At 38.3% G+C, this 24935-nt stretch overlaps 1 protein-coding gene across 2 annotated transcripts; it reads left to right on the top strand.

Moving 5' to 3' along the window:
• The first annotated feature begins 1517 nt into the window (after window positions 1–1517).
• LOC107087755 (calpain-5-like) lies at window positions 1518–16694 on the top strand. Of its 2 annotated transcripts, XM_015379492.1 has the most exons (14): window positions 1518–1660; window positions 4077–4199; window positions 6093–6272; window positions 7707–7838; window positions 7937–8148; window positions 9913–10105; window positions 10187–10380; window positions 12802–12879; window positions 12990–13326; window positions 13399–13521; window positions 13597–13793; window positions 14774–14892; window positions 14984–15120; window positions 16215–16694. In XM_015379492.1, exons 3-14 carry the CDS (start codon window positions 6108–6110, stop codon window positions 16389–16391), a joined length of 2064 nt encoding a protein of 687 aa, XP_015234978.1. In that variant the 5' UTR covers window positions 1518–1660; window positions 4077–4199; window positions 6093–6107; the 3' UTR covers window positions 16392–16694. The 2 variants fall into 2 exon arrangements, with proteins under 2 accessions (XP_015234978.1, XP_015234979.1); XM_015379493.1 differs by lacking the exon at window positions 4077–4199.
• Window positions 16695–24935: the final 8241 nt, after the last annotated feature.

The following is a 24935-nucleotide window of genomic DNA, read 5'->3' as shown; positions in this document are numbered from 1 at the left end:
AAAAAAAAAAAAAAAAAGAAAAAAATACTCAAGGGACCTTTCAGTTCTGGTTTCAGGGCCAGCACACATCATCATGATACATTTTAGTATTATACCATTACAGGGGCCAATACCAGTTCTACAGGTGCACTGGTCCCTGTTTGCTCCAGTCTAGAACCACCCAAGGCTAAAGCGAACTTATTGTCAAGACTACCCCATTACCTCCCTACTACAGTTCAGTTTCTCTTTATATGCCTACGTTTAATAAATGCAAGTCCAAGGTTTAACTTAAATTTACTCAAAAAACACAAGAATATGTTACATTAATTAAAAACATTGCAGCTAGGATAGAACAGAAATCCCTTTATTGTCCAACAATGGGGAAATTTAGGTGTTACAGCAGCAAATATGACAGCAAAAATGACCACAGAAACGTGGTCCTTAAAACGTTTATAAAAATAACAAAATAAGCGACAGAGCTATAAATTAAACAATGTTGTACTCTACAGTGATTTTACAATATATATACTGTGGATCTGTAGAATAAATAATATACGGTTGTGGACATTTTTATAGCAATGGTTATGTGAAAATAGCAGCAACACCAGAGATGTGCAAAAATGACAGCAGTATGTTATTAAATAACTAACACAGAAACTGTGCAAAAATCAGCATGAAAGTAGCAACTTATTGAGATTATTGGTAACAATGATGGTTATACAGTCTTACAGCTGCTGGGAGGAAGGATCTGTGATAACGCTCCCTGGTGCATTTAGGGTGCAGCAGTCTGTCATTGATATTATACACAAATAATTCAAATTAAGTCCAAGGTTTAAGTTTTCAAATTTGCTGTAATTTACAGAACAATGAGCTTCAATTACTCAGTCAAATTAACTTTCAACATCTGGGTTCACTTGCTAAAAAGCTAGGAAAGAACAGAAGGTTATTATGCAGAGTGTCTTTAAGATCTGAAAACAGCTGTAAATAAAATAAAAGAATGACCCCAAATCCCCCCTGAACAATTATACATGTTTCTCCATAAGTTGGTTATTACCAAAAGAAGAACAATAACCCCAAATTTAACCATAACCCAATTTCTGAATCGATTTTACTTGTTTTTTTCTTATATATGTGGATTACTTTGATTGTTGCAGAAATAATGAAGTGAATGTAAAGTTATAAATATTTGGATGTTAAGAGCTTCAGTATTTATTCCAGAGCCTATATTAAGGGGTCAGTTATTAAAATGAATAGAAGTCAGTCTTTTTTTATATTCTGGATATGATTCAATCGTTTAATGTCAGTTTGGTCCCTTTAAGTGTTTCCTAAAATAATCTCAGGCTAAAATTAGCTGAATGGCCTAATTTAGCTATTTCAGCACTTTTTGGTGTCCGCTGCTCAAACGTGTAAATTTTACATCCAATCAACATGACATTTGGCAGCGAAGCAGTTAAAGCATAAGGTGTCAGGCTCTTGGTTTCTCATGTGACAGGGGCAGCACGCTCACCAGCAACCGATCCTTCAGGGGTGTGTGAGGGAGACACAGCAGAGAAGGGAAAACCTGAGGGCAGAAGGTGAGCTGGAGGAACCAACCATGGCGAGATGAGGACTGGATGGAGGAGACATCAGAAAGAAGATAGAGGCGTGGGCACGAATACCTGACAGACCACCGGAAGGATAAGTAAGTGAAGCCAGAACTCTTAGAGAACACCCTTGTTTATGCTGAGGCGTGGACGTTTAGACGCAGATGTGTGAAGATAAAGTATCAGAAACATAAGATTAACAGCAATAAGCATATATTTTATAGGTGTGAGGTTATTCCCAGCTGCAACTGTTATGTCATCCTGCCTGGTGACCATATGTCTGTTGTCTGTGTTGAGGGAGATTGAGTTACACAGAAACACCCCACCTTCACCTCACACACTAGAAACACTGAATAAATTGTGACTTAAACACAAAAGCTCAAACAAGGAAATAAGAAAATTCTAGTTTTACTCTTTTTATTTAAATTTACAGATAATAAATACATTTTTATCATCTTAAGGCACCAAATGTGCTGGACAGGCTCTGAGGACAGGGTTGTTAGAAATGTTAAAGTCTCAAGTTACTCTTCTTCCATGAATTATGATATATAGGAGTAAAAAACTAGTGGGAGAAAATGTCCAAATGTCTTGCATCCTTCCAAGCTTCTTAGTCAATGTAATGTATAACAAAGAACAAGACAAGATGAGATAAAATCCTTCATTATAAAAAAAATAAACTGCTGGCCATTAAATAGACATAGATGTCAAAGCTGGTTAAAATTATTCTTTTTCTTAATTAAATTGTTATGTTAAATTGTTAATGTTGTTTTGCAGGAGAATTCTTGGTTTACACAAGGTTAATATGTTTCTGTCAAGGCTCAGAACTGAGAACCCAGAATTCGAAGCAGACAGATAAGCGTGATTCACGAAATACGTCGGATCTGCAACTCAGCAACAAGGGCGTCAAAGGCCGGAATTTCTGTGTAGGGAAAACTCAGGTTAGTGACCACAATTACGAGCGTGAGTCGCAAACATGGTTTTAGAGTTCAGTCTGTGCCCAGAAGAAGGAGTGGAATCCAGCCGGATGGTATACAACAGCACACAGCAAACGCCGCCAGGAGCAGGAGTCTGAAGGCTGCTAAACTGGCTGACATTCAGATCCAAGCAGACGAAGGAAAGTGGGACTTTTCGGAAGACGAAGCCAAAGCCGGTGTCGAAGAGTTTAACAGGAGTCCAGACCAGAAGATCAAAGATCCGAAGAGGTACCGACGGGAAATCCAAGTCGAAGTCAAGAGTCAGGTCCAGGTTCAGTCCACAGGCAGAAACCAGCAGGAGTCCAAAGACAGATCAGGCAAACAAATCCGAAGCAGGAATGGGCGGGCTCAAAAGTCAAAGGGCAGAACTGGTCTGGATCAGCCAATCAGAACAACAAAAGGTGCGCTAGAGAACTCTCAACAAAGGCTCAAATCGGTCTCCGCCAAGTGACGTCAATTGTTTACCTCGGGCGCGGTACACTACGCCTTTTCCACCTAAAATGGCGTCTTAGCAACAAATGTCACGTGACTGGCGGAGACCGATTTTCCTAAATCCGCCCCTGTTTTCAGGCTTATGTTAACTGTAATGACTTATCTTGGACAGGCTGCTATGTAAACGGGCCTTTAGTCCTTCGTTTAGCTATGCTGCGGTTGTTTACACTACGCCTTTTCCACCTAAAATGGCGTCTTAGCAACAAAAGTCACGTGACTGGCGGAGACCGATAATCTGGCACTGATGACTGGGATAAAGCAGCTTAAATAGAGGCAGGAGTGGGTTAATAAGATCAACAGTGATGATAAACTGGGTGGAGCTAGACAGGTGAATGGAAGAACCATTAAGCAAGTCACCAATGCCAAGGTCATGATAGTTTCTGATATAATTGCAATTAGCAATTGCTAATCAATTTGCTGGGTTTAATGAAGAAACTGCAAAAACTTAAACATGTCTATCTTCCTTTGTAATATCCTATTAGCAGGTAAACTACATAAGCCAAGTTTTTTCGGGGTCAAATTTGAGGCTGTCTGCTTGGCAGCTTAAACTTACTCCAAATGGGTCACCAACAGAACAATGATATCAAGCCCAGCAGCCAATCTGAGGAGAAATGTATTTCAAACTTTGGATCTGCATGCTTTAAGATCTTTTTTATTAGTTTTTTTTTTTTGTAACGTTTTAAAGAAATTATTGCACAAATCCTAGATGCAGTTATCTTTAAAATCATTCATACACATATACATATACATATATCACACATTTAGGTTTAAAGTATGTAATAAGGTGGTAATAGTTGCAAAGAAATATGCTTTGCAAATACTTTTTTTGTGAAAATGTAAAAAAATTAAAATTCATTGGGATGCCTTCCAAACTTAAAGACCTGGAACAAAAGGATAAATCAACAAAAAAAAAAACATGCAAGGGGAAGCATGCAAACTTTTTTGACAAGCATTTCTTTAATCAAAATAGACAATAGCCAATACCTGATGCTATTTTTTTATAATTATTTATTAATATTTCCTTTTTTGTTATTATTTTTTCCTGCAGGCTGCTCCATCTGTCTGCTCTGAATTTCATCCTGAGCACAGTGACAGAAGCGATGTGACTCCAAACAGGCTCAGAGTTTTTTGCTGGCATGCCCCACCACAGCTTTTCATGCTATTACCTTAAGTAAGCACACACATTTACATATGCAATATTTACCAATGCAGCTCAAAGATTACTAATACATGAACGTCCAACAGATATTTCCAACAGCTGTACATTATGTTGGAGGAATTTAAGCAAAATATGTTCAGTTTTTTTTTTTTTTTTACTTTTCTGTGAGCCTTTCATTTTCCTTAATACATATTGCTTAGCAAAGAAAGATTCTAAATTATTCCCCCACTTTCAGTCTTTATTTTCAGTGATAAAGATCACTACAATGCTAATCCAGGTAAGAAAGAAACAACAACAAGGATCCACAAAAAAAAAAAAAAACATTCAACCTAACTTCCTGAGTGAAAGCTACATTTCATAGTAGTGCACAAGCATACACATGTTGCAAGTGTTATTACATGCTGCTGTAATTAGATGCATTTCAGCTGTTGGCTACGATGTCTGTGGGAATGAAGTACCCCAACAACACATTATCAAACTTTATTATTTCCAAATGTACTTTGGAAAATCAAAGAATTACTAGTGACGGTTGTTAAGGATAGAAATCTCTGTCTTTGTACAGAAGACAAAACATCCATCCATCCATTTTCTCCCACTCCAGCCTTCATGGTCACAGTGGGGCGGGTGCCTATCTCCAGCATCTATGGTGAAAGGGAGGGTACACCCTGGACGGGTCAGCAGTCCATCACAGAGAATCACATAGATACAACCTTGCACAAACACTCATGCCTAAGGACCAATTAGAGATGTAAATTAACCTATCAGTCATGTTTTTGGACATGTCATGTGGGAGGAAGCCAGAGTACCTAGAGAGAACCCATACATGCATGGAGAGAACATGCAAACTCCATGCAGAAAGACACTAGGCCGGGAATTAAACCCAGAACCTTCTAGCTGCAAGGCAACAGTGCTACAGACTGTGGCCCCGTGCAGCCAAAACATTCAAACAAAACACAGTGTAACTGAGACAGACTTAAAGCATCATAAAAGATCCTAAATGAACCTGGTTTGACTTTCTTATTGTCTTACAGACCTTTTAAAGCAAACCAGCAGCTAACACACTACAGAGGTATTAAATTTCTATGGATTTCCTCACAAAATTATAAATTTAGGCCTAAATATATACATACAGCCAAACTCATATTAGTTTAAATGCTCCTCAGCAAGTTACACACCAACAGTCAATCAGGTTATTACATTTTTTATTAGAAAATGTATCCCTTTTTAACCATAATTAGGAAACAAAATTCATATTATTGTTCCACTCGTAGGCTGGATGGTGGTGCAGTTTGTAGCAATGTTGCCCTGCAACAAGAAGGTCCTAGGTTAGGTCCAGGCCAAGGTTCTTTCTGCATGGAGATTGTATGTTCTCCCGGTGCATCAGTGGGTTCTCTCTGGGTACTCCAAAGCCCAAAAACATGACTGTTTGGATAAATGATATCTAAAAAAATATCCTTAGTTGTGTGTGCGAGCATGTTTGAATGTCTCTGTGTTGCCCTGGCAACCTGTGCATGTTGTACCCCAATGGACGGGTGGAAACATAGTCAACAGCCCCACCATGACCCTGATGGCTAAGGATGAAAATATGGAGGAATGCTTTCCCCGATAGTGATCCTACCATTAAGCATAATATATTGTGTATTTTGGTTGGCTAATGTTATCCTGCTTTATCAACCCCAAATCCAATCAATCCAATCTAGTTTCCACCATTTTACCCAAACTATCAATTTCAATTGAAAGGGAGTTTGGTGCAATACCTTACAATTGATGAACCATTAAGTCAAAATCAGCTACTGGATCACCAGTGTCAAAGAATCAAGAGAAAAGCTCCTCCTGAAGATTTGTAACTTTCTTCTTTTCCAAATAGGCTATCCTTTTATCATTGCCTTTCCGACTTTATTTCAGTCATTTGATCTGAGAATGCTGGAAGCAGTGAATGACTTCCAGGGACAGAGCTTCAACAAGCTGAGGCGCTCCTGCCTGCGTCGAGGAGCGCTCTTTAAAGACCCATTGTTTCCTGCCACCAACCAATCCCTATTCTATAAGAGGGCGCCCCCACCTGGAGTGACTTGGAAGAGGCCGAAGGTGAGTTTGACATGGACTAAAAGTCTCCAAAAATAACTCAAACCTTTTTTAGCAAATGCTTGGCTCCTAATTTGATAAATCCATCACTTCTCATCCCTGATCTAAATTAAGATGTAGCTTCAGCATACTGCATTTCAACGGAGGGGATTAATTAAAGCACTTTCTATAATTAGAGAGGTTGTCAGGCAGTGAAACAGTATCCCTCAGAGGAGATGTAGATGGAGAGTCATATCAGTGAGTTTCTAGTGTCTACAGTTGTGCTGAGAAAACTGTGCTCTCAAAAAGCTGCAGTGGTGTAAATAGACTGGCTGTTTTTATCACAGTGTACTGATGTCTGTTCAGTCACTGTATCTGAAAACTCCAGTTAAACCAACCATTTTTATTTTAACAAAAGCCCCAAACTTTGACAACAGTGTACTACAGGTTTATTGTGATTTAATGGTCCACAATGGGTGTTTTATTTGAGTGGTTCAGGTGTACGTGTTCAAATTTTATATTTCTTTCTAGTCATTGTTTATATATAAAGCCAGGAATTTTATTCTAGAGTTTTTAAAGTTGGACTGCATGGTGGTGCATGGTTGATATTGTTGCCGTGTAGCAGCAAGATCCTGGATCAAACTCCATGCAGAAAAAAAAAAACATCCAGGGATTCAGATCAAGCCCCTGCATGCATAGGTGCTCTCCGGGTACTCTGACTTCCTCCTACAATCCAAACTATACAAGCTGGCTCTATGTAATGATGTCATTTATTTTAGTTCTTTAATATTTGTTGCAAAACCATTTCAGTGCTGCTTTAAGTGGTTGAAAGTTCGCTATGGCAGTTGAGTTTTCATCGTGGTTCAAGCGGCAGGTGTTGGTACGGGTCTACGTCAGTTGGACAGACTCACCATATCCCATATTCAGCTCCCTCGGACACATCCCTCACCAGTACTGGCTTTGCGCATTGCTAAGTCAGCACCTTGAACTGATAAGGCCTCAGCCCACTGGGCTCCTAAAAGCCTACGTTGGTCTCCAAGATTAAAAGAGACTTTATTGGTCACCCGCCTGGAACAGCACACCAGTGGGGCGAAATTTCCATTTCAGCTTATCCAGAGATAGTGTCTGAGGTCTTCCTGCCGTCAAAGGCTCTGCCCTCCAGAATCAAAAGGGGAAAAAATATTACACCTCAAAATCTCTATCAGTGGCATAACTATTAGCATCGATCTGCTTAATATCCATGCTTCAATAAGGCTATTGGCTAAGCTGGCTGCCACTGTGTCTCATTCTGACCACACCCCCGTTAAACCTCCACTGCTCATCCACATTTAGCCCTATCCCTCCACTTCTCCTTAAAAAGATCACATTGGTGGCATTTGGCAAACAATATTTGCTTCCCAAAGTTGGTCCGATGTTTATTTTCTAACTTGGACCTTCTTTCCTTTCTCATCTATTTAGGAAATATGCAAAGACCCTCGTTTGTTTGTGGATGGTATCAGCACTCGTGACTTGCACCAAGGCAGTCTGGGTAACTGCTGGATGGTGGCAGCCATTTCCTGCCTGGCATCTGAGCCGTCACTGTGGAAGAAGGTTCTCCCTTCAGACTTGCTCCTGTTTTATCTCGATCTCCCACCTCTACCCTTTCCTCTAATGTTAACTTTCATTCCCTTCGCTTCTCCCCATTCAAGGTCATTCCTGACCACGTGGATCAGGAATGGAACCCAAAGCGCCCAGACTTGTATGCAGGGATCTTCCATTTTAGGTTTTGGCGCTTTGGAAATTGGGTGGATGTTGTGGTGGATGACCGTTTGCCGGTCAATCAGGATGGAGTCCTGCTCTTCTGTCGCTCAGCAACACCAAGAGAGTTTTGGAGCGCTCTGTTGGAGAAAGCCTACGCCAAGTAAGCAGAAGTAGAAAAACTATATCTAATGGACCGGGAGAGTTTTCTACTCTTAAATGTGATTAAATCTCTTGCTTTCCCATATTTCCCCTCATATGGATATGAAAATTAAAGTTTTTAAAGCCTGGCAGCCATCTTTGTTCTTAAAAATCAACACTGCCTATAGTGCAATGCAAACTGATGGTCAATGATTTATAATAAAGGAACAAGAACCCATTAAGGTTTGAGCCATCAACTTAATTTGAAGGTATTGTAGACGATTTTACGGAATTTTTTAAGACACTGTGTTTAAAAAAAAAAGCACATGCACAACCCTGTACCCACTCCTGTACGCTCCTGCTGTTCTCATAGGTCATACAAACCTACCGTGCCTGAATGTCTGCCCTAACCCCTAAATCCCTCAATCACTATATAGAGCGGGGACTATATAGTGGACTTTATAATCAACTTAGTTAAGTGACCATTCGGACAGATTATCACCGCTTTTTGTTCCCTGTTGGTCATGTAACTCCTCCTCCGCTGCGCGGGGCCTGCACCATCTTAAATGTTACATCCCCGCTGCTGGGTAGTGACAGCCTTTGGCAACAGCGGGCGGCTGTGACAGCAAAATCCCATAATGCTTTCAGAGGAGAGCTGAAACCGATACACAGATATACGCCTGAAAGTGTGCATGCGCACAAATAGATAGCTGATTTTTAGACAAGCACGTAGGAACGGCCTTACGTAAACATATCATCAGAATGATTGACGATGAAGAGGAGCACTTATTTTGATGATCTACTCAGAAATAAAAGATCCTCCTCTATACCTTTAACAAATTTAGGAAATTAACTCTGAGCAAGAATCAATTCATTTGAACTGAGTTTAGAACTAGTTCTTCTTAGAAACGAACTTGTTTAAAGTAGGCCAGCTATACATTTTCTAGATCAGCTGGAAATAAGAGCTAGCATCTTGGACTAGCGTGACATCTTTAGGAGAAACCTTTATGGTAAATGCCGACAAAAACATTTTAGAATATTCTATCACAATAGGAAAAAGGATAGGTTGCAGAAGTCTGTGCAAAATACTGCTAACTAGTGTTGCGCGGATGACATTTTTTGGCCCCAATACCAATACCCGATACCTGGCTGTGCAGTATCGGCCAATACCGATACCGTAATAATGTAAAATAATTGCCATCATGGCTTTGTCAAGCCGCTGCCTACCTTTGTGAAGCAGGAAAAAATCTAATACAAAGTGAATCCAGTAGAACCTTTTATTGCCTACCAGGAATGGGTGATAATAGTTGAATAAACTTATGGCTCTCAAAATGGTATCGGTGCCCTATTTGTTGGTACTCGACGATACCGATACCACCATTTTAGTGCAGTATCGGTATCGGTGCATCACTACTGCTAACATGAAAGCAAGCCTCATAGAAACATCCACAATTTTTTTTAGTTTATGAATCTTAAAGTAGCCTATAATTTCACTTCTGGAATGATCATCCTACAGAGAATTAAAAAAGTATTGGCAAACAAGCACTTAAGTGGAATTTTGCTAGAAATATGTGTGTAAAATTGAGCCTGTATGTATAATTGTGAACCTTTGATGATTAGGGAAAATCCACAACATTTAAACTGCAAAAGATGGACTTTTGTGTATCTTTAAATAATTATTCAGAACTATTACAAATCTACAAACTTTCTCATAAATTAATTAAATGAAATTTGGAAATTGATTAATTTATGTCAAGCAGGGCTCACTGAACCAGTTTGATTTCAGATTAAATGGCTGCTATGAGGCTTTAGAGGGAGGAAACACTGCAGAGGCCCTCATCGACTTCACTGGAGGGGTTTCAGAGCCTCTCAGCCTGGACTGTGAGGCCCTCAGCATGCACAGAGAGCAGAGGAAGGCACTCTTCCAGACATTAGCTAAAGTCCATGAGCACAAATCCCTCATCACCTGTTCCATCCGGGTAGGGCTTTTTTATCCTGCGGTTCTTCAAAGTTCAGAATTTATACTGTCCTGCATTTTCAGTTTGCTTCACATTTGTCAGCCAGCAGAGGGGGAGACAGTGGAGTCGGTGTTGGACTGTGGGCTCGTACGTGGGCATGCCTATGGCATCACAGCGGTGAGGAAGGTGAGGCTGGTGGAGAATCTGCTCAGGACAGACGGGACGTCCCGTCTCTTTATGGTGCGCATGAGGAACCCGTGGGGGACCACGGACTGGAAGGGGGCCTGGAGTCAGGGGTGAGAATGCTTTGAAAACTTTTCTTCTGACTGCTGAAAACGCTTTGTTGGAGCGTTAGGAATAAACCCTCAACGTTCACAGCGTTTTACAATGCCACTGCAACTTTTCTGGACAATTTCAGATGTTTTACAGCAGTTATGGAAAAGTTTTACAAGGAAACATCTGTTGTTTACATTATGAAAGTCTGAGAAACTCTGGAAATGGCCACCAAGGACCAGTAAAGCTTTCCAGAAGTTAAAACACTACTTGTTTATTTCTTATGCTCTGTCAATGTTTTCACAGTCAGGCTCATCTATAGCACCTTGCAAATGTATTCACACTCCTGGGATCTTTTCTCTTTTTGTCACAGTATACATATACAGTATATAATTTATTGTTTTTATTGTAATCTTATGTGATAGATTAACATACAGCAGGGGATATAGGTATATAATTAAAAGTAATTCAAGTTTCACTGTCTTAATATCTTATAAAAACACCTTCGACTGCAATCACAGCCAGAGATCTGCTTGGGTGTCTTCAACTGCTTCATACATTTAAAGACTAAAATTGTTGCTCATTCGTTACTGCAAAAACAACTCAGATTGGACCGATACAGTCAGTCAATATACATTTTTTTAATACACATCACAGCTACTTCGATGGATGTCTTTCTTAACTTTATTTAGGTCGTCTAACATATCAAGTGTTTTCATATAGAGTAGTCCATTGACACCAATACGGTATATTTAGTTTTGTCCTGATCTATGAGATAAAATGTAATAGGTTTCTATCAAATGCCTGTACAAAAAGAGAAATTATTACAGACACTAAACAGCATATACAATTTATAAATACAATCATGTCTTGAATCTTATATAAAACAAATAGGCAGAAAGTTCACATGATAAAAGCTTAAACGATTGAAGATCTTATCAAAGTCAGATATTACATTTGAGGGTTACGTTTTTTTTCCCCTTAAATAAAGATTTTTTTCATCCTGCGCTCAGTAAGGATGTTCTCACCTCTTTGTTTTTTTCTTATTTATTTAATCATAACGACTGCACACCTTGTTTTTCCATGATTCAGTGCATACTCAATGGTGCATACCATGATAAAATTATGGTGGTGTTACTTTACTAAACAGAAGCTTTTTTTACACTTTAACCTCAGTTTCTGTGACAGTCCATTAGAAGATGTTCATTTTTAATAACTGGACATGATTTGACATTTCTCTGTACCCACATAGCATATTTATAAAACTGTACCTTGCAGAGGAAACACAGTTGGAGACATTAATCATCATGTCTTAAACCCTTCAGTATTAAAATTTAGGTTTGTTGAAATAAATTTAGACTTGATAGCACGTGCAAAGCTTATCTACATACTAGGAGAAGCCAGAAATGTGACATGAGCAAAATAGGTTTAAGACATTTAGCATGTTGAGTTTCATGATTTTGCGGATCATATGTGCATAATCAAAACAAAATTGTCTACTGTTACAGGAAGGAGGGATTGGTACAATGAGAAACAGGAGAATAACATGCAAAAGATGTTACCCTCTTGCACCTTGGCATTTGTAATCTTAGTTAGGGATGTCCCTATCTGATAATAATATGAAAACTGGTCCAATATCAGACATACTTTTAGTGTAAGTAGATATTGACCTGCATGCTTCTAGAAATGCCCAGCTTACTTACGCTTCTTCTTAAAGTTTCTGTAACCACTGTATTCATAATAGATTGGTTAGTTGTTCTTATACTTATTGTTGTTAACTATTTTTCTCTGAGTAATATAACTTGATTCTTTTCTAGCACTCCACCTTAAAAAATTAGTAAGAAAAGTATTTGAGTTAATATCATAACAGATCAAAGACTCAGTATTAATATCATATTGTAATCTTCACCACGTCTGCACCCGTTATCAATTATGCAGACAGTCTCAGTAGATTCAGCCAAATCATGCCCACTAATTGCACACATGCAGTTTTTATTTTAACATTTGCAAACGTTTGGTCTGATTGTTGAAGATCTAAGACTGCCTCCAGCAATAGATTATCTTTCAGCATTTCCCTGTATTTAGCTCCATACATTGTCCTGAATTTTAAAAAAGAATAACCTAAGCATGATGCTGCCACTCCCATACCTTCCAACAGGGATGGTGTGTACAGTGTTAATTTTCTTTTTTATGTGTTGATAAAATAGTCCCAGTAGAATAATTGCATATTCTGTTTTTTTAAGGGGGGGTCTGTGCACCATTTTATCCTACACTCTTAATGATGCACTGAATGTGAAATAATGAATACAATAAACCTGTCATGAAATCCAAAAATATTAACATTTTGAAGTTATTGGTAATGAAGAATAAAGGGGAATAAATAATTTTACCTAAATCCAACTGATAAAAGCTAATATTGTGTTGTTGCTGCACTCCCCCTGCAGGTCAGAGCAGTGGCAGCAGCTGAGCCGTGCAGAGAGGGAGAAGATGGGGATTGTTGTCCGAGATGTTGGGGAGTTCTGGTACCAGTTATCTAAATTAAAACACTAAAACATATATGTTTACTTAAATAAGGTGGATATTCTTTTTTCTAAAATTTCAAGAGTGTTCATGCTGATTTGTATCCAAACAGGATGGATTTCCAGGACTTCTGCGGCTACTTTACTGACGTGGTGGTGTGCAGGCTGGTGCAAAGGACTCTGCTGTGGCCGAGCTCTCATTGGAGAGAAACTCAAAGCTATGGGGAGTGGGCTTCAGTTCCAGCTGCTCCCACCACAGCACCTACTGCCATTAAGAGGTACAGCAGCACCACTCTGAATCTAAATACGAGTAACAACAGACCTGGAGGGACCAAGCAGAGAGGGAATGATGTAAGGGATGAAGGAAGGAAAAGAGAAGAGGAGATTGACAGGAGGAGTCGATGTGGGGGATGTATCAACCACAGGGACACCTTTCTGCACAATCCACAGGTAGATCTTATAATAAGACATGTCTAAACACAACCAAAATATAACAAAAGTATTCATTACGTTCTTTTTTAGTTCATGTTTGAGGTGCAGAGGAAGGAAGAAGAGGTGCTGATCTGTCTGCAGCAGGAGGATAGGAGGGTCTTAAAGAAAAATGGGGGAGGAGAAAACCTGCCCATAGGCTTTGAGGTGCTAAAGGTAGGCAGAAACAAAGAAAGAAATTATCAACTGTTCTCTTTTCTTAAAGGTAATTCCTTCTTTAACCATCTCCAGGTGGAGGTAAACCGCTGCAGCAGAGTGCAGCATGTGGTGGAGCAGGCAGCCAGCTCCATCTACATGGACTCCCGCAGCGTGACTCTCAGAGGAACTCTGACCCCGGGTCGATATGTGGTGCTGCCAACCACCTTCCTGCCAGGCGATACTGGACGCTTCCTGCTGAGGCTATTCTCACACTCTCGTGTCCAACTCAGGTTAGCCAAAATGCCAAAAAAAAAATGCAAGTAATTAAGTAATTTCCCTATGGGATTATTAAAGTATGTCTGATTCTGATTCTGAACAAACATAAGCTTCTGTGACCATAAATTTAGTATAACATTCACAGAAAGTTTGATTTATCTGATGTATAGCTTCCTACCAGAGGTAAACAATATCCTGGAAGTGACCCAGATGTACACGATTGGAAACAAGAGTCTGTCCTGCAGTTAATCTTGTTGGAGCAAAATATTTCTCACTGTAAAAAAAGAGATCCACAAAGTCAACACTGTATGTGTTAAACTTTTTAGCAGTATTTCTCGTGAAGAGCAGTGAACTTTCTGTTGTTCTGTTTGTGTTATTTTGACACAATGCATTATTTTTGTCTGCCTTCCCTCTTGTCCTATTCTTCTGTTTTGGTTTTTTTTTTTTTTGTACATCCATTGATTTCTTCTATGCATTTACCCATATATATATATATATATATATATATATATATATAAAACTAAGTGATACTTCTCACTAAGTATCACTTAGTTCTATTACAAAATTCTCCTCAGGAGGAATTACACATGTACTATGTGACAACTAAAGAGAATATATATATGATATACTATATTTGATTTCTTTTTTTTCATCCATTAAAGTAAGAAAAAACATTGCTACACAGAGTATCAGTAAAAGAAAACATATTGCTACACAGAGTATCAGTAAACACAGAAAATAAAACCTTGAACATGTAAAACTTAAAACCAGAGGGTAAAGCAAAACCATAAATCCATTTAAGCACACAACAGATACACCATTTATTAGCCTGTAATGCTGGCATGACAGAAGCATTGTTTTCCTTCCCAGAGATTCTGCATGGTTTGTTTATGGTTCCGTTTTCACTAATTATGTCTGTTCACAAAGGGAAGATTCAATACAACTGCCTGAATGTTCTGCTCATTATCCTGGTTCTGTTTTGGTTTTGTTAAAGGGAACTGAAGAACGACCTGCCATTGCCATCATTGTTCCAGTGTTTTCTACCTCAGCATGCAGTAGTCACCACAGTCCATCTCCGAAAAGCATCTGGACTCAGAGCCCCCAAACAGACAGGTGGCTTAACACACATACATTTTAGCCATACATGCAGCCATCTAAGTCATGTTTTGTTAGTTTGCACCATATTTGTGTCTCTGGCCTACAGCTCCAGATGTTTACGCTGTGGTGCGATGTGAGGGCGACGTTGTCAGGACACGAGTGTTCAAAGAGGATGGAAACCCCGAATTCAACCTCCGAGCCATCTTCTACAGAAGATACCCTGACACTAACATTGCTGTGGAGGTTTGACCTGTTAAACTTCTCCAGCAACCTGACAGATCGATGCACAAACATTTAATCAATAAGTGTTTGACATTTTGACATGTTACACAGGAAAAACTGAACTTATACAGCCAGGGTCACTGAAGGTCATTTTGAACAGGAGGTGCTGTGAAATGTTTTTGGGGTTTTTTTTTGGATAAAAGACCTACAGTATATGAGCCTATAGGCATTTTAAAATACAATAAAAATAAAATGAGATTCACCACTTTATTGTCATATACCCTTCAGTGCACGCAAACAGGGTGTGTAACACACAGATATCATCAGTTAAAAGGTGAATATAGGCGCTATTTATTAAACTTCACATTAACAATGTAGATTTGTTCAGCAGGCATGGACCTGAGTCACTGTTTTTTTTTCATGTGACTGTATTAGCTCCAGAATCCTTTTACGCAAACCACAAGGAAATAATTATATTATTATACTATTTAAACGTTAACGAACAGTTCTTTCATGACCCCAGCAGGGATAAAGCATGAGAGAAAATGAATTAATGGATAAACAGTTTCTCACATCCATTACACAAAGAACCCAAGATCAAAATATCACTCTAAAATACTAGAAGATAAATTCTCTTATGAGTGGATGACTCATCAATGCGTTTCTTTGCCATATTTCCTTTTTTGTTTCTGTCATTAGATTATGTAATTTTACTAGTCTGCTGCCAGGAGCGGGATACCTCTCTTCTTAGAGACCACCAGCTCTCTTGACGTTGCCATGACAACGTAACTTCAGTGAACTTGAGTTGATTAGGCCTTAAAATAATGAAATTAAAATCCAAATATGCATACAAGTAAAATAAAAAAACTCAAAATCCTTTCCCGAAATATTCATAAGAAATTTATAAATTGTGCAAAGATTTTCAATACATTTTTTAAAAATCTCCCTCTTGCCTTTAGGGCCCACTTCCCGCGGCGATGTGATATCTCCTTGGCCTGTCACTAACTCCCGTGTATCACTTGAAATCCCAATAAAACACCATGAATTTGGGGTTTGTCTCTCAAGGCAAACAGGATATAAAAACAGTAACTGCATGTTTGTTTTTGTATGTGCAGTTATGGAGCAGAGGTGTGCTGTGGGACTCTCTACTCGGAGAAGCCCGACTCCAGACGACGGAATCCGAGAAGAGCCGGAGCCTTGTGATTGACCTGCGTGGTGGGCGGATGGGTTTCAGACCAAGGGGCTGCATCCATTTGGAGACTTCCACCAGCATCTGCCTCACAGACTTGTGACAACATCTTCAGCGTTGCCATGGTAGTACCAAGATCAGCTGCGTGGACGAAGAAGTAAATATAAAGAAAAAGTATCTGTCAGGGAAATTAAATATACAGTAGTGAACCCTTTCATTGTGTTAAGAGTATTTTTTTGGCTGCTATAAATTTTACAATTATTTTATCTTCCTATAAAATATGGTGCAATGACATCAATAGTTTTGTTTTTATTTTGATACAATAATTAATTTTTCATTTAATGACATATATTCCAATTTATTAAAATAAAAAAAACCTTTTATGCATGTTTCTTTGAAGCCATTTATTGACAGTAATTATGTTCAGAGCAACAGCAGTTCTACCTGTTGCATTGGTTGCAAAAGCTGCTCTTTAATTTCTAGCAAACTAAAGAAAATACTAATAAAGTCCAAGCTTTATCGAGAATAAATGAGTCATGAAAAAAACGTTTTCTTTGTAGTGTGGTGTTTAAAATGATGATTCATGCTCAAGAAGTTATTTTGATAGGAGCTAGCAGAGCTGGCCAGCTCAGTATGTGCAGTGAGCATAGACATTTATACGTAGACGCATCAATGGACGCTGTCTGCAGCGAGGCCGACATGCCTAGAGAGCATCCATCTTGGATCGTACCACAGTTCAGACTGTCAGGATTTGGTTATGGAGTGTTGACCTAAAAGCAGAGGCAGGAAGGCAAAGGTGAATTTCTTTAGATTTAAATAAAAAGGGAAACTGAAAACAAAGGCAGGTTATCCAAAAATCCAATGATGAAAACGAAGTCCAAACTAGCATGAAATCAGGAGTCCAAAAACCCAAAAGAATCAAACATAAAAACTAGTCAAAACGAACTTTTGACAAAGTTAGGCAGTGTTTGACGAGGACCCAGCAAAGGGGAACTGAAGAGAGAGGGCTTTTAAAGGAGACTGAGACAAAGAGGGGGCTAATGAGGAAACTGGGAGCAGGTGCGCACAGAACAAGAGAGGGAAAGAGCTAGGGAAGAAGGAGAACACAAGAGGGCAGCAGAGAGCAACAAATAGAAACCTGGAAATAACACAATGTTAAATTACTAGGACTATAAAACATGGAGAGAAGAAAACTAAACAGAACTCAGACTAGGACAGTAACTGGAAAAAAACAAAGAACACAGCAAAATAAAAATAAAACCACTAACACTAGAAAACAAGGAGTAAAGCAAGACTGAATACTCAAAAGAAAAACATAACAGAAACCTGACACAGACAGCTGCTGTCAATATGAAAGATGAGTGAGACATAATATTACAATAATCTCTTGCATGTCACAACTCCTTAAAAGAACAAAACAAATTTTAAATTTAAACTAGATCACAAATATTTATTCAGATTAAAGACTATTTAAACTGATCTCAAACTGGCAGAGATATTTGCAGATAAACACAAAGTTATATTAACATATCATAAGATAATGTTTTACAAACATTATGTATTTATATGGTATATTATTTTTATTCAGTATTTTAAAGGAATTCTTTTTGATAATGAGTGTTATGATCTACAGAGGAAAATTTGTTGTAATGTGATTTACAGAGAGAGTAAAGTTAATATTATACATATTATTATGTTAATTTTTATTTATTATTTGTTCTTGTCAAATTGTAGTAAATAGTAAATTCATGTTGTGTCTAACTAAAGGATTTTTGTCCTTATAAGTTTGTATAAACTTCAAAAACTTCCAAAACTCTTTTTCACACTGTTTTCTTTTTCTCGTTATTTATTCATATGTGAACATTTAATCAGTTAATGTGTGTCATATATCTAACTACACTGCAGTGCAACACTTGGGCCCTCTATCGTATCGCCTCAGTATTTTCCCCATGTCTTGCATCAGATATTCAGACAACGACCTAACTCCAGCAAATATGTTGCTTTCTGCAGTATTAATGAGGCTGATATTGAACATAAAAAGGATCAAAAGCATCCTTTGGACCAGCGGTCCCCAACCTTTTTTGTGCCACGGACCGGTTATATGTCAGACAATATTTTCACAGACCGGCCTTTAAAGTGTGGAGGATAAACATGACCAAATAAAATGATACGATTGGCATAAAATCAAATACAAACAGCATAAAAATAGAACTCATAATTATCTTGAATTAGTGGGAGCCCTGAGCTTGTTTCTCCGAAACAAGCCGGTTCCATCTAGGCGTAATCGGAGACAATGACACACTGAAGTGCGCTCCTGATGTCCAGTCTGCTCCGTAGCTTTGTTTTAGTCGCTGTAACTGCAAAAAATCTCGCTTCACAAAGATAGGATGTTATAGATAGGATGCGTCTTGACCTGAATTAACCTGTGTCAAGAGGCACAGATGCACCGACTGATGTAATTGGGAGAGAATACCCCAATTTTTTATATTAATCAAAATAAAACATCACTCAGACTCTGATCATCAATAAATTACATATATATTTTTTTTTTTCTGTGCGGCCCGGTACCAAATGACTGACGGACCAGTACCGGTCCGCGGCCCTTTGGTTGGGGACCGCTGCTTTAGACAATACAGGAGCCCAGTTTCACAGCAGATATTTAATAAGAGATACTGTACTCATTCTGTTCTCATTTGACAGCATTTGGTTATCAGGAGACAGATACCAGCTGCAATTTGAATGTAAAACGGTTCTACAGTGGAGGAGTTTTTTATGACCTGGATGTGTAACTGTTCTCATGGTCTGACTCAATTAAGGCTTTGTTTTTTCTCTTTAAAACAAATGCGGTTACTTTACACCAATTTGTTTACATTCTATTCAACTCAGTTTATTGATATAGGGCCAATTTGCATTTATTTTCACCCGGATCACACAGTCAGATTGGGTCATACTTTTCTATCTAAGGAAAAACCTGCAGGAAGCATCCTTGACTCAACAGTAATCTCATGCATGCAGCGAAAGTGGAGAGGATCAAGCTTTGAATTTTGCTAAATATTAGATACAACAAGTTAGAGCTACTGAACTGTATAGAAAACAGGAATATATATATATATATATATATATACATATATGTATGTATAAAATAGATCCTATTTCAATTCCTATCATTATAATCTGGTTCATATAGTCAAATCTGCTCCTGTTTATAATACAGGCATCATATCAGAAGGTTCTCTGTCTAAAGAAGCACATTTGGTTGCATTTTGTAATTAACTCTGCAGAACCCCCCCAGCGAGCACATCTACCTATTAATCTATTGTTTGCAAACTGCACTCTACAAATATGGCTTTAATTAAGTTTTATTTGACTTATTTCAGCCCTTGACACTGTCGATCACATTGTTCTTATTATTAATGGATTTGACATTTCTTGCATAGAAATAGCATTTTTCATTTCTTATTTATCAGAAATATATTTTACTGTTTTATGAACCAAGTTTACCTTAAGGATCAGAATTGGGGTTGATAAGCTCATGACACAGAGATGTATAGCTCTCTCTAAATAAGAAAGATCTACAAATAATCTGAACTATAGCAGTTGAATGCAAACAATAAAAAAACTTTTGTTATTTTACCTAAAGAAAGAAAAACAATACTGTGATGATTTTGGTGCTGATGACTAGCTTATTTACTAACTCCATTCACCAGTCTAACTCTGCTCAATTTGTCATCACTGCTCATCTGATCCACCTGCTCCTGCCTCTATTTAAGGTGCTTGCATCCAGTCATCTGTGGCAGATTATTTTTGTTCTCTCTAGCCAGTGGTGAGGTGTTTTTAGAGTTCCTTAGAGTTTCTGATTTCCTGATTCTGACCTGTTCTGCCTCTCAACCACTGAGCCCGCCTGTTCCCGTCTGACTTGTTTGCCTGAACTGTCTTTGGACTCCTGGACTTCTGAGTCTGCCTGTTCCTGTTCTGATCCATTTATTGCATACATTATAAGGCAAAAAATTAAGACATAAAATGTCAAACAACCCTTTCGTTTTTGTCAAATAATGATTAATACTACTGTCATACCAGTCATAAGCAATCATTCCTTTCCACTCTTGCTTAGAGGGAGGAATCGCTGTGTACTTTTATAAAATGATGTCACCGTTAACCTGGTGTTGTGCTTTGCTCACTTAAGGCTGATTTATACTCAGAAACCAGTTCGTCTGAGTGTGTCGCAGTAAATGCAAATGAGCCCCTGCCGCAGACACTCTGCTGTACCTCTCCAAAATTGTAGGTGACCAAAGACAGTGCCGCAGACAGGAGGCCTATGACTGGTCAAAACTACATCTGCTCTACACTATGCATTCTTCCTGTTTGGTACCTTACCGGCTTGTTTTGTTTGTATGACCGCCATTGTGGAAAACGACTCATAATTTGGACCAGCTAGAAGAGCAAGATACGCAAGAACCTTTTTCCAACTGGATCCCCGCCCTTTTTCGCCCTCATGTCCCTCCGCTGTCGCACAAACTTGCCCCCACTTCCTCACCGCCTTGGCCGGATCTAGACCCCAGCTAGTTCGTGATTGTGCCTCTAGCGTTGTGACCACACTTCAGTATTGGGCATAACTCTAAAATACCTGCGTCAAGCTCAGTGCGACACACTCTTTCGGGGAGCATAACCAGCCCTTTAGTCTCTGAGGAGAGAGACTGAAAAGTTAATTGATAAGAAGAGCTGGCTGCAAAGTAAAAACTTTGTGTAATTGAATGTGTTTCTTTTGATTGATTGATTTTTTTCAAACTGGTATTACAAACAGGATTTTACTACTCGCAATACAGCTAGGGTATAGAACACAACACACAATGCATGTATTCAAATTTGATAATAATTCTTGTTGGATTTTACACTTCACTTCATAAATTGGATCTTTTTTTTCTTTTTTGAAGAGAAAAAAGCTTTTTTTCACATTTAAGCTAAAATTTAACTTCATTTTCAATTTCAGTCATTTAGGCAATGGCGATGGGTTATTTTATTGTTCATATCAAGCTACAAACGTTAGTGTTTTAATTGACAAAATCAACAGTGGGGTTCTGATTACTGACTCAACACTCTCACAACAAATATTTGTTCACCATTTCAGGCCTTGCATTGTGAATTTTAAATATTTTTACTATACTTTTTTTTTCTTTGTATTTTGACGCATTTTCTTTCATTTGATCTAATTATGCGCTTCAATGTTTCTAAATCTGTTTAATAAATAAAGTAGTATTTTGTATTTCTAGGACGTGACTGCTAGGAAACATTATTCTCTGATACAGCAGCCAGAAAGTGGTTTATTTTTATAAACAGTAACCTCATTCTGGCTGACTGCGTGAACGCGCACGCAGGCGCGCTCCAGTAACCTGCTGGGTTGTCAAAGCGCAGCTGGGAGCGGCAGCATTCAGGACTTAAACGCTTCTCTCGAAAGTTTGAAGGGGACCTCTTTCTATCTTATTCCTTCCTATCAGTGATTTTCTTTCAGGGAAACTCTCACCGGAGACTTTTCAGCGGCTGCACGGAGAACAGAGGACATTTTTGCGTGTTTTTTTCTTGAGACGCTGTGAGTTAAGAGAGCAAACTGTGAGAAAAGGCCGTAGTTTTAGGATCTCTGCGCCCGTTTGACTACATTCTTTTAGATCTAGTTATAACAAGTATCTTCTTGGTAAGCTTTACTGCCTAAAGGCAGCGCTCACGTGAGTTTTTCCTGTCTAGTCGATCTATTTAACTACATGTTAAGGATAATTTAACCTTTGAAACTGGGTTAGACTTTTCAAGGTTAAGATTCCCTCTATTGACTACTATTCTATGTTTGGTCTTGTTTTGAAATTAACTTGTAATTTTTAATGTTTATTTTTTCAGTTAGATTTTTTTTTATAGACAGGAGCTAATGTTTGTTATTATATGACTTACATATTTGTAATTATGAGTCAAGCCTCAAAAAAGAAAAGAAAACACCAGAAAATACTGATTGACTTAAAAAGGATATGTTTGTTTTTAAAGACTCTTTAATAATATTGAAAAAACAAAACGTTACCAAGGTGTTTTTCCCGTGTAAAATGTTTATTTAGAGTCGTCGGGGTTTATTTTCCAGAAGTTGACATCTTTATCTTTTTTCTTCTTTTCATTATTTATGATATAAGAAATAATAAAATACATTATTGCCCCGTAAAAACAAAAAAAAAAACAAAAAAAAAAAAAAACGCAATGCATTATGGGTAATGTAGGACAAAAGGTTTTTCCATTGTAAATTAAGGCTTTGGTTAAAGTATAGGTTCATCTTGGCCTCTGCTACTTTAAATATGGTATTTAATGTTGGATATATAGCCAATACTAACATTAGGTTTACTGAAGAACGTTAAGAACATATTTTACATTTATTTAGCTTATTTCTGGAGCTGTTATTTCGGTATAATTGCAATCATATAGAAAAGCTGCCAGTAAACCACATTTGTCAAGAAAACATTGTTTTGGGTTGGTTCTAATTACATGTGGTATTTTTTTTACATTTAAAATCAATCAGCTTTTAAAAGTGAAAATCAATATTAAAGGATAGATTAATGAATTAGCTTGATGCATGCGCCCTGATAACAGACTGCTCCCCAAAGGGATTGGTTAAATGCAGAAAGTTAATTTCTCAACTGTGAGATCAATAAAGTTCAATTTCTTGAATTAACAATCTGATCACTATGTTTATTTTTTTTGCTGGTTTTTAGAATCATTTGAATCTAACCTGAATTGGGAAAAAAAGGTATAAAAACATACAGCACACTCAGCTTAGTCTTCTGTCTTTATTTATTAAGCAAATGTTAAGCATTGTTAGAGAGATTTTTGTCTCAATATTTTTGGTTCCCTTTTTTATTGCAGTTCCTGAGCTATTTTTTTTTTTTGGTCATGGAGGATGAAAAAAAATATCCACCGGTATCTCAATTGTTAGTTTTATCTCCACAGGTTAGAAACGCCATCTTTCAAAATGAGTGCCAGCTTATTGCGTCGAGTAAAAGATTCTACTAAGAAATCCCCGGCTGCGACGGGTGAGTTTCAGTTTCCTGGTAATTTAATCATTTCTGTTCTGAAAACTGAGTTTTTTAAATTCTTTCTCCAGGATGTTCAAAGGCAGTGATATGCATCATCCCCATTGCTGAGATTGCGATCGGTGAGTAGCTGTACTCATCTCTACTATCATTCAGCGACTTCGCTCCGCCTTCTAAAAAACAGAGCTCTCCTCTGTCCTGTAGGAGCGATATACTTACACGAATGTCCGGCCCAGGAAAAGATCCCAATCTACCTGATCGTGATGGGGGTCTTCAGCTTAACCCTAAATCTCCTAACCTGCCTGCCTTGCGTGTCAAACTCCGAAAGTGACGGCCCTACAAAACTTAGCCGGGGCTTTACCGTCTGGAACTCACTGGTGTCCACATTTCTCTTCGCCTGGTTCATCACAGGTGAGTGGCTTTATTATTTGTAGATATGGTATGCTTAAATAAGAGGAAGGCATAATGGCACTGGTTGTCTGGCAGATGTTTGTTGTTCTGCTCAACATAGAAGTTAATATTTACGAGAGCAAGATTAAATATTGGAGTGATAGAAAATCTCTGGAATTTGTGTTTTGGATTAATCCTCTCCTTTAAGGTTTTTTGTGTGGTTCACCTTTAAAATAAGCAGCATTCATTAAAAACACTGCTCTTCCTGGGTTGGCCCCTCCTGGGCGCCTTTGCTCTTTGGGTCCCTCTGGGCTTCTGGGGCTTTGGGCCTCCGGCGCTCACCTCAGTGCTCTGAAGGGGCGCCTCTTCGGCTCTTCACAACCTCTATTGAGCATTTTTCCCTTGGATAAACTTTACATGCACAAGTGCACTCTCACAAACAACTAGGTGCTTGGCTCCAGGTACTTAGAGATTCACTTCCATACAGAAAGCCCATATTCTAATCTTCAGCTACCACAGCATACATGTCAGATTAAATAATACCACTAATACTTCAGCTATAGTATCAAGGTGCTACTTTATTGTATCTCTTATACTATATCTTTTGGTTGTACTGTTCTTTTCACATCTCTCTGCAGGTGATGAAGCAGACTGAAGATATCTTATCGTTATCTCCCTTTTATCTCCTCTTTCTTTCAAATTTTTTTTACCCATAGACTGCCATTCTAAACTGCCAGATTGGGAAACATCCCAACCTGGCAGCAGTGAAAGTAGGACAGGAAACGTTAGCCTTTAGATGCAAAACCCCATCATGCTCGCAGCATATTTTTGCAAAATATTCAAACATAAATTCTCCAAACAGGAACATTGTAGTTTGGTTTAAAGAAAGCATTTTAGTTTTATTCTAGTTTAGTGTGTTGCAAGGATTTTACAGTTTGAAGAAATAGAAAATTGCACAACATGCCAACCGTAACAAGGATATGCATGACAAGGAAGGCCTACTGCATGCATCATTTAAATAGTTAACATTGTTTTGCTTCTTGAGTTCTTCGAGTTATTTACTGTCACAGCCAGCTCGGAGAGTAAGTGTTGGGGCCGGTATGGTTTAAAGGAATAGTACACCCAAAATATGATTAGCCTTCATTTTCTACTCACCCCCATGCTGAACAACACTCTGGAGTACTTTTTTGATATCTCAAATG

Source organism: Cyprinodon variegatus, unplaced genomic scaffold, assembly GCF_000732505.1.
Source record: "Cyprinodon variegatus isolate N-32 unplaced genomic scaffold, C_variegatus-1.0 Scaffold193, whole genome shotgun sequence".
In the NCBI taxonomy this organism is placed as follows: Eukaryota; Metazoa; Chordata; class Actinopteri; order Cyprinodontiformes; family Cyprinodontidae; genus Cyprinodon; species Cyprinodon variegatus.
Note: the sequence above shows the minus strand (reverse complement) of the source record. Positions and strands in the feature narration are given on the sequence as shown.